The sequence below is a fragment of the Passer domesticus genome, unplaced genomic scaffold (genome assembly GCF_036417665.1).
Source record: "Passer domesticus isolate bPasDom1 unplaced genomic scaffold, bPasDom1.hap1 HAP1_SCAFFOLD_309, whole genome shotgun sequence".
Lineage (NCBI taxonomy): Eukaryota > Metazoa > Chordata > Aves > Passeriformes > Passeridae > Passer > Passer domesticus.
Genome location: NW_026990088.1, coordinates 25,300 through 35,621, shown reverse-complemented (window position 1 = coordinate 35,621; position 10,322 = coordinate 25,300). Strand labels below are relative to the sequence as shown.

At 54.0% G+C, this 10,322-nt stretch overlaps 1 protein-coding gene and 1 long non-coding RNA gene across 4 annotated transcripts; one reads left to right on the top strand and one right to left on the bottom strand.

Annotated features, from left to right (window-relative positions):
- The first annotated feature begins 41 nt into the window (after window positions 1-41).
- On the top strand, window positions 42-8,203 carry LOC135292359 (neuronal pentraxin-1-like). The gene is made up of 5 exons (XM_064406570.1): window positions 42-1,400; window positions 2,019-2,544; window positions 4,402-4,640; window positions 5,603-5,785; window positions 7,861-8,203. Exons 1-5 carry the CDS (start codon window positions 1,365-1,367, stop codon window positions 8,068-8,070), a joined length of 1,194 nt encoding a protein of 397 aa, XP_064262640.1. The 5' UTR covers window positions 42-1,364; the 3' UTR covers window positions 8,071-8,203.
- On the bottom strand, window positions 7,906-9,532 carry LOC135292360 (uncharacterized). Of its 3 annotated transcripts, none has more exons than XR_010354748.1 (6): window positions 9,383-9,532; window positions 9,178-9,351; window positions 9,102-9,144; window positions 8,725-8,800; window positions 8,232-8,384; window positions 7,906-8,066 (listed from the first exon to the last, which is right to left on the bottom strand). It is a non-coding gene; the product is annotated as an uncharacterized LOC135292360 (long non-coding RNA). The 3 variants fall into 3 exon arrangements; XR_010354746.1 differs by having other exon boundaries at window positions 7,911-8,066; window positions 9,178-9,318; window positions 9,352-9,532; XR_010354747.1 differs by having other exon boundaries at window positions 7,962-8,086; window positions 8,253-8,384; window positions 9,178-9,318; window positions 9,352-9,532.
- Window positions 9,533-10,322: the final 790 nt, after the last annotated feature.

Below are 10,322 nucleotides of genomic sequence, written 5' to 3'. Positions count from 1 at the left end.
TGGGGCGATTTCACGGTGATTTTGGGGTGATTTTTGACTCATTTTTGGGATTTTTGGGGCGATTCGGGGATAAATTATGGGATGATTTTTGGGTGATTTTTGGGGCGATTTGGGGTGAATTTTGGGGTAATTTTTGGGCTATTTTTGGGTGATTTTTGGGGTGATTTCGGGTGATTTTGGGGTAATTTTTGGGCTATTTTTAGGGCGATTCGGGGTGAATTTTGGGGTGATTTTTGGCTCATTTTTTGGGTGATTTTTGGGGCGATTTGGGATGAATTTTGGGGTGATTTCATGGTGATTTTGGGGTGATTTTTAACTCATTTATAGAGGATTTTTTGGGGCGATTCGGGATGAATTTTGGGACTATTTCACGGTGATTTTGGGGTGATTTTTAACTCATTTTTGGGCGATTTTTGGGGCGATTTGGGGTGAATTTTGGGGTAATTTTTGGGCTATTTTTGGGTGATTTTTGGAGCGATTTGGGGTGAATTTTGGGGTGATTTTTGGCTCATTTTTGGGTGATTTTTGGGGCGATTTGGGATGAATTTTGGGGTGATTTCATGGTGATTTTGGGGTGATTTTTGGGGTGATTTTTGGGGCGATTTGAGGTGAATTTTGGGGTGATTTTCGGCTCTTTTTGGGGTGATTTTTGGCTCATTTTGGGGCGATTTTTGGGGCGATTCAGGGTGAATTTTGGGACTATTTCAGGGTGATTTTGGGGTGATTTTTAACTCATTTTTAGAGGATTTTTTGGGGCGATTTGGGGTGAATTTTGGGGTGATTTTTGGGTGATTTTTGGGGCGATTTGGGGTGAATTTTGGGGTAATTTTTGGGCTATTTTTGGGTGATTTTTGGAGCGATTTGGGGTGATTTTGGGGTAATTTTTGGGCTATTTTTGGGGCGATTCGGGGTGAATTTTGGAGTGATTTTTGGCTCATTTTTGGGTGATTTTTGGAGCGATTTGGGGTGAATTTTGGGGTGATTTTTGGCTCATTTTGGGGTGATTTTGGGGGTGATTTTTGGCTCATTTTTGGGGCGATTCGGGGTGAATTTTGGGGTGATTTTTAACTCATTTTTAGACTATTTTTGGGGCGATTCAGGGTGAATTTTGGGGCTATTTCACGGTGATTTTGGGGTGATTTTTAACTCATTTTTAGAGGATTTTTTGGGGCGATTCGGGGTGAATTTTGGGGTGATTTCAGGGTGATTTTGGGGTGATTTTTAACTCATTTTTAGAGGATTTTTTGGGGCGATTCGGGGTGATTTGTGCGCCCCTCTCCCCCCCCAGCACAGCCGGAACGTCTCGGGGCTGCGCGAGGCCCTGCAGAGGAAAATCGGGGCCCTGGAGCTGCAGCTGCGTCTCCATGGCAACGGCTCCCATCACCACGGCAACCGCCACGGGGACCACCACGACGGTCACCACGGCAACCAGCACCACGAGGAGAAGCATCCCCACGGTTTCCATGGCAACCACCACGAGGAGAAGCATCCCCACGGTTTCCATGGCAACCAAAACGAGGAGAAGCATCCCCACGGTTTCCATGGCAACCAGCACCACGAGGAGAAGCATCCCCACGGTTTCCATGGCAACCACAATGATTTCCATGGCAACCACCACCAGGAGAAGCACGGGGACCACGCCGAGCATCACGGTTACCACGGCAACCGCCACCACCACCACCAGGAGGAGGAGAAGCATCCCCACGGTCTCCATGGCAACCACCACCGCCACGACGGTCACCATGGTGACAGCCAGCACGGTCACCATAGCAACCACCACCACGGTCGCCACGGCGACCACGAGAAGCATGGGGACCAGCAGGGCGGTCTCCATGGCAACCACCACCACCAGGAGAAGCATCCCCACGGTTTCCACGGCGACCACCACGAGAAGAACCTTTACGGTTTCCATGGCAACCACCACGGCAGCCACCACGGTCTCCATGGAGACCACGATGGTCACCATGGCAACCACCACCACCAGGAGAAGCATTCCAGTGGTTTCCATGGCAACCACGACGGTCACCACGGCAACCACCACCACCAGGAGAAGCATTCCAGTGGTTTCCATGGCAACCACAACGATCTCCATGGCAACCACCATGAGGAAAAGCACTCCCACGGTTTCCATGGCAACCACCACCAGGAGAAGCAGCCCCCACGGTTTCCATGGCAACCACCACGAGGAGAAGCATCCCCATGGTTTCCATGGCAACCACCACCAGGACAAGCATCCCCACGGTTTCCATGGCAACCACAATGATCTCCATGGCAACCACCACCAGGACAAGCATTCCAATGGTTTCCATGGCAACCACAATGACCTCCATGGTAACCATCACCAGGAGAAGCATCCCCACGGTTTCCATGGCAACCACAACGATCTCCATGGCAACCACCACCAGGAGAAGCATTCCCACGGTTTCCATGGCAACCACGACCCCCCCGACGGTTTCCATGGCAACGGCAGCGCCGCCCTCCTCGGCAGCCGGCTGGAGGCCGGTAACCATGGCAACCACTACGGTAACCACGGCAACCACTACGGTAACCACGGCAACCGCCACGGGGTGAATTTGGAGGAGAAATTGGGTGAATTTTGGGCAAATCTGGGGGGAATTTGAGGAGGAATTTGGCTGATTTTAGGGGGAAATTCCAGGGGATTTTGGGGGAATTTGGGGCAAATTTGGAGGGAATTTGGGGGTAAATTTGGGAGACAATTTTTGGGGGATTTGGGACTCCAGGGATTGGGATTTTTGGGACATTTCAGGGGGAATTTGGGGGGATTTTTGGGGAATTTGGGACTCCTGGGGTTGAGATTTTGAGGAGGAATTTGGGGCAAATCTGAGGGGGAATTTAACCACATTCCGGGCGATTTTGGGGCAAATTTCAACGGGATTTTTTTGCAAATTGGGACGAATTTTGAGCGGATAAATGTGAATTTTCCCGATTTTCCCCGTTTTCCCCCCAGGCGGGTTCCGGGTGGCGTTTCCCCTGCGCACCAATCCCGTGCTCACCTGGGAATTTGGGGGATTTGGGAACCCCGGGATTGGGATTTTTTGGGGTGAATTTGGGGGGATTTTGAGGAGGAATTTGGGGGAATTTGGGGGAAAATTTGAGGGATTTTAGGGGAAAATTCAAGGGGATTTGGGGGCAAAATTGGAGGGAATTTGGGGGTGAATTTGGGGAGAATTTGGGGAAGAATTTGGGACTCCTGGGATTGAGATTTCGAGGACGAATTTGGGTGATTTTAGAGGTAAATTCAAGGGGATTTTTGGGGAAAATTCAAGGGGATTTTGGGGGAATTTGGGGCAAATTTGGAGGGAATTTGGGGTTGAATTTGCAGGGGAATTTGGGGAGAATTTGGGGAAGAATTTGGGACTCCTGGGACTGAGATTTCGGGGAAGAATTTGGGACAAATTTGAGGAGGAATTTACTCATATTTTGGGTGATTTTGGGGCAAATTTCAACGGGATTTTTTTGGAAATTTAGGGAAGAATTTGGGACTCCTGGGCTTGAGATTTCGAGGATGAATTCGGGGGATTTTGGGGGGAAATTCAAGGGGATTTTGGGGGAATTTGGGGCAGATTTAGAGGGAATTTGGGGGTGAGTTTGGAGGGGAATTTGGGGAGAATTTGGGGCTGAATTTGGGACTCCTGGGATTGAGACTTTGGGGCAAATTGCAGGGGGAATTTAACCACATTCCGGGCGATTTTGGTGCAAATTTCAACGGGTTTTTTTTTGCAAATTGGGACGAATTTTGAGCGGATAAATGTGAATTTTCCCGAATTTTCCCCTTTTTTCCCCCCAGGCGGGTTCCGGGTGGCGTTCCCCCTGCGCACCAATCCCGTGCTCACCTGGGAATTTGGGGGATTTGGGAACTCTGGGATTGGGAATTTTTGGGGTGAATTTGGGGGGATTTTGAGGAGGAATTTGGGGGAATTTGGGGGAAAATTTGAGGGGATTTTAGGGGAAAATTCAAGGGGATTTGGGGGCAAAATTGGAGGGAATTTGGGGGTGAATTTGGGGAGAAATTGGGGAAGAATTTGGGATTCCTGGGATTGAGATTTCAAGGACGAATTTGGCTGATTTTAGGGGGAAATTCCAGGGATTTTGGGGGAATTTGGGGCAAATTTGGAGGGAATTGTAAATTTGGGAGACAATTTGTGGGGGATTTGGGACTCCAGGGGTTGGGATTTTTGGACATTTCAGGGGGAATTTGGGGGGATTTTTGGGGAATTTGGGACTCCTGGGGTTGAGATTTTGGGGAGGAATTTGGGACAAATCTGAGGGGGAATTTAACCACATTTTGGGCGATTTTGGTGCAAATTTCAACGGGTTTTTTTTTGCAAATTGGACGAATTTTGACCGGATAAATGTGAATTTTCCCCGTTTTGCCCCCAGGCGGGTTCCGGGTGGCGTTCCCGCTGCGCACCAATTACATGTTCGCGCGGGTGCGGGGCCCCGTGCGCAGCCCCCTGGGCGCCATCTCCGTCTGCCTCTGGCTGCGCCCGGGGGGCGCCCCCGCCCGGGCACCCCCGGCCTGGGCACCCCCTTCTCGTACGCCGCGCCCCGGGCAGCCCAACGAGCTCGTGCTGCTCGCCTGGGCCGGCCGGCCCCTGCAGCTGCTCGTCGACGACCAGGTATGGGCATTTTGGGGGGGTTTTGGGGATTTTTTGGATTTTTTGGGGATTTTTTGGGGATTTTTTAGGGATTTTTTGGGGATTTTTTGGGGATTTTTTAAGATTTTTTTGGGATTTTTTAGGGATTTTTTGGGGATTTTTTGGGGATTTTTTGGGGATTTTTTGGGGATTTTTTGGGGATTTTGGGGGATTTTTTAGGGGATTTTTTTGTGGATTTGGGGGGATCTTTTGGGGATTTTTAAGGGGTTTTTTTGGGGATTTTTTTTGGGATTTTTTAGGGATTTTTTGGGGATTTTTATAGGGATTTTTTTGGGGCTTTTTAGGGATTTTTTTAAGATTTTTGGGATTTTTTTTAGGATTTTTGGGGGATTTTTTAGGGATTTTTTGGATTTATTTGGGGATTTTTTGAGGATTTTTGGGCCGGCCGGCCCCTGCAGCTGCTCGTCGACGACCAGGTGAGAGCTTTTGGGGAATTTTTGGGGGTTTTTGGGATTGTTTGGGATTTTTGGGGATTTTTTGGGGATTTTTTTGGATATTTTATGTTTTTTCTCCCCCCTCAGGCAGCAGCACTGTCGCTGTCCCCCGCCCGGGCAGGTGGCAGCACCTGTGCCTCACCTGGGCGGGGTTTTGGAGTTCATTTTGGGTTATTTTGGTTAATTTTGGGTTAATTTGGGTTATTTTGGGTATTTCAGTCCCGTTTTGGGTTATTTCGATCCCGTTTTTTTTTGTATTTTCAGTTAATTTTATGATTTTTCTCCCCCCCCAGGCGGCGGTGCTGTCGCTGTCCCCCAGCCCCGGGCAGGTGGCAGCACCTGTGCCTCACCTGGGCGGGGTTTGGGGATAATTTTGGGTTATTTTGGGCTATTTTGGTGCCATTTTGGGTTATTTTGGGTTATTTTGGTTATTTCGGTCCCGTTTTTTGGGATAATTTTGGATAATTTTGTCATTTTCTCCCTCCCCAGGCGGCGGTGCTGTCGCTGTCCCCCCACCCCGGGCAGGTGGCAGCACCTGTGCGTCACCTGGGCCTCCTCGGGGGGGCACCTGGAGGAGCTTCCAGGACGGGGGTGCCCCGCGGGCGGGGGGAGGGGCTGGCCCCGGGCCACCCCCTGAGACCCCACGGGGTGCTGGTGCTGGGCCAGGAGCAGGTGAGCGGCAGCTGTGCCCAGGTGTGCCCAGGTGTGCCCAGGTGTGAGCTCAGGTGTGAGCTCAGGTGGTGTGTGAGTGTGCCCCAGGTGTGGTCTGTGCATGCCCAGGTGTGCCCAGGTGCGAGCTCAGGTGAGCTCAGGTGTGTCTGAGTGTGCCCCAGGTGTGCCAGGTGTGAGCTCAGGTGTGTCTGAGTGAGCCCCAGCTGTGCCCAGGTGTGCCCAGGTGTGTCTGAGTGTGCCCAGGTGGTGAGCTCAGGTGTGTGTGAGTGTGCCCCAGTGTGTCTGTGCATGCCCAGTGTGCCCAGGTGCGAGCTCAGGTGAGCTCAGGTGTGTGTGAGTGAGCCCCAGGTGTGCCCAGGTGTGTCTGAGTGCCCCCAGGTGTGCCCAGGTGTGCCCAGGTGTGAGCTCAGGTGTGTGTGTGAGTGTGCCCAGGTGTGTCCCCAGGTGTGTCTGTGCATGCCCAGGTGTGAGCTCAGGTGTGTGTGAATGCCCCCAGGTGTGAGCTCAGGTGTGTCTGAGTGTGCCCCAGGTGTGCTCAGGTGAGTCTGAATGAGCTCAGGTGTGCCCAGGTGTGCCCAGGTGTGAGCTCTGGTGTGTCTGAGTGAGCCCCAGGTGTGCCCAGGTGTGCTCAGGTGAGTCTGAGTGCCCTCAGGTGTGTCCCAGGGTGTGTCCCAGGTGTGAGCTCAGGTGTGTGTGAGTGAGCTCAGGTGTGCCCAGGTATGAGCTCAGGTGTGAGCTCAGGTGAGCTCAGGTGTGTCTGAGTGAGCCCCAGGTGTGCCCAGGTGTGAGCTCAGCTGTGTTTGAGTGTGCCCAGGTGTGTCCCAGGTGTGCCCAGGTGTGAGCTCTAGGTGTGTTCGAGTGCCCCCAGCTGTGCCCAGGTGTGTCAGGTGTGTCTGTGTGTCTGTCCCAGGTGTGCCCAGGTGTGTCAGGTGTGCCGTACCTGTCCCCAGCTGTGTCTGTGTCTGTCTCAGGTGTGTCCTGTGTGTCTGTCCCAGCTGTCTCACACCTGTCCCAGTGTTCCCAGGTGTGTCTGTGTCTGTCCCAGGTGTGTCTGTGTGTCTGTCCCAGGTGTGCCCAGTGTTTCAGGCGTGCCGTACCTGTCCAGGTGTGTCTGTGTGTGTCTGTCCCCAGCTGTCTCACACCTGTCCCAGGTGTCTCAGGTGTGTCTGTGTGTCTGTCCCAGGTGTGTCTGTGTGTCTCAGGTGTGCCCAGGTGTGTCTGTGTGTCTGTCTCAGGTGCGCTGTACCTGTCTCAGGTGTGCCCAGGTGTGTCAGTTTGTCTGTCCCAGCTGTGTTACCTGTCCCAGGTGTCCCCAGGTGTCTCAGGTGTGTCTGTGTGTCTGTCCCAGCTGTCTCACACCTGTCTCAGGTGTCTCAGGTGTGCCGTACCTGTCCCAGGTGTCTCAGGTGTGTCTGTCTGTCCCCAGCTGTGTTACCTGTCTCAGGTGCGCCGTACCTGTCTCAGGTGTCCCAGGTGTGTCAGTGTGTCTGTCCCAGCTGTGTTACCTGTCCCAGGTGTGTCAGTGTGTCTGTCCCAGCTGTGTTACCTGGTCCCAGGTGTGTCTGTGTTACCTGTCTCAGGTGCGCCGTACCTGTCTCAGGTGTGTCTGTGTGTGTCAGTTTGTCTGTCCCAGCTGTGTTACCTGTCTCAGGTGTGTCTGTGTGTGTCAGTGTGTCTGTCCCAGCTGTGTTACCTGTCCCAGGTGTGCCCAGGTGTGTCAGGTGTGTCTGTGTGTCTGTCCCAGGTGTGTCTGTGTGTCTGTCCCAGGTGTGTCTGTGTGTCTGTCTCAGGTGCACCGTACCTGTCTCAGGTGTGTCTGTGTGTGTCAGTTTGTCTGTCCCAGCTGTGTTACCTGTCCCAGGTGTGTCTGTGTGTCCCAGCTGTGTTACCTGTCTCAGGTGTGTCTGTGTTACCTGTCTCAGGTGCGCTGTACCTGTCTCAGGTGTGTCTGTGTGTGTCAGTGTGTCTGTCCCAGCTGTGTTACCTGTCCCAGGTGTGTCTGTGTGTCTGTCCCAGCTGTGTTACCTGTCCCAGCTGTGTTACCTGTCTCAGGTGCGCCGTACCTGTCGTTGCAGGACGCCCTCGGGGGCCGCTTCGACGCCACGCAGGCGTTCGTGGGCGAGCTGGCCGAGCTGCACCTGTGGAGCCGCGCCCTGGCCCCGCCCGAGGTGGCGGCGCTGGCCAGGTGCGCCTCACCTGCGCGGGGCGACCTGCTGGCCTGGGCCCAGGCGGGGCTGGAGCTGCACGGGGGCGTCACCACGCTGCCCTTCCAGCCCTGCACCTGAGCACACCTGGGCACACCTGAGCACACCTGGGCACACCTGGGCACACCTGAGAGACACCCGGAGCATCCCAAAACTCACCTGGAACATCCCAAAACTCACCTGGAAACTCACCTGGAAACTCACCTGGGGGGCGTCACCACGCTGCCCTTCCAGCCCTGCACCTGAGAGATACCTGAGGACACCTGGGCACACCTGGGCACACCTGAGAGACACCGGAGCATCCCAAAACTCACCTGGAACATCCCAAAACTCACCTGGAAACTCACCTGGGGGCGTCACCACGCTGCCCTTCCAGCCCTGCACCTGAGAGATACCTGGGCACACTGGGCACACCTGGGCACACCTGAGAGACACCCGGAACATCCCAAACCTCACCTGGACACACCTGAGCACACCTGGAACATCCCAAACCTCACCTGCGCGGGGCGACCTGCTGGCCTGGGCCCAGGCCGGGCTGGGAGCTGCACGGGGGCGTCACCACCCTGCCCTTCCAGCCCTGCACCTGAGACACACCTGAGAGACACCTGGACACACCTGAGAGACACCTGGGCACACCTGAGAGACCCCAAAACACACCTGGGCACACCTGGAACATCCCAAACCTCACCTGGAAACTCACCTGGGGCGTCACCACGCTGCCCTTCCGCCCTGCACCTGAGACACACCTGAGACACACCTGAGAGACCCCAAAACCCACCTGGAAACTCACCTGGAACACACCTGAGCACACCTGGAACATCCAAACCTCACCTGCGCGGGGAGACCTGCTGGCCTGGGCCCAGGCCGGGCTGGAGCTGCACGGGGGGGTCACCACGCTGCCCTTCCAGCCCTGCACCTGAGAGACACCTGGGCACACCTGGGGCACACCTGGGCACACCTGAGAGACACCTGAGAGACACCTGGGATACACCTGAGAGACCCCAAAACTCACCTGGAAACTCACCTGGAACATCCTAAAACTCACCTGGGGGCGTCACCACCCTGCCCTTCCGGCCCTGCACCTGAGCACACCTGGGCACACCTGAGCACACCTGGAACATCCCAAAACTCACCTGGACACACCTGGAAACTCACCTGGAACATCCCAAAACTCACCTGGAAACTCACCTGAGCACACCTGGACACACCTGAGACACACCTGGGGGCGTCACCACGCTGCCCTTCCGGCCCTGCACCTGAGCACACCTGGGCACACCTGAGCACACCTGGAACATCCCAAAACTCACCTGGACACACCTGGAAACTCACCTGGAACATCCCAAAACTCACCTGGAAACTCACCTGAGCACACCTGGACACACCTGAGACACACCTGGGGGCGTCACCACGCTGCCCTTCCGGCCCTGCACCTGAGCACACCTGGGCACACCTGGGCACACCTGAGAGACCCCAAAACCACCTGGAAACTCACCTGGACACACCTGGAACATCCCAAAACTCACCTGAGCACACCTGAGACACACCTGAGCACACCTGGGACACACCTGGGACACTGAGAGACCTGAGAGACCCCAAAACTCACCTGGGACACACCTGAGAGACACCCGGAACGTCAAAACTCACCTGAGACTCACCTGGGACACCTCAAAACTCACCTGAGAGCACCTGGAAACTCACCTGGAAATTCCCAAAATCACCTGGGACCCCCCGAACTCCCCCAAAACGGCCCCAAATTCCCCAAAATGGCCCCAAAATTCCCAAAATTTGCCCCCAAAAACCCCAAAATTGGCCCCAAACCCCCCCCGAAATGGTCCCAAAATTCCCCCCAAATTGGCCCCAAACTCCCCCAAAAATTTCCCCAAATTGCCCCAAAATTTTCCCAAATTTGGCTCCAAAGCCCCCCAAAATTCCCCCCCAAACTGGCCCAAAAATTCCCAAAAAATGCCCCAAATTCCCCCAAAGTTCCCCAAAATTTGCCCCAAAATTCCCAAATAACGCCCCAAAATTCCCCAAAAATGCCCCAAACTCCCCCAAAATTTCCCCAAAAATTTCCCAAATTGCCCCAAAGTTTTCCCAAATTTGGCTGCAACCCCCCCCAGATTCTCCCCAAAATTTCCCCCCAAATTGGCCCAAACTCCCCCAAAATTTCCCCCAAATTTTCCCAAAAATTCCCCAAATTCCCTCAAAATTGGCTCTGACCCCCCCCCAAAATGCCCCAAATTCCCCAAAATTGGCCCCAAAATTCCAAAAAATGCCCCAAATTCCCCAAAATTCCCAAAAAATTCCCAAAATTCCCCAAAATTTCCCCAAAT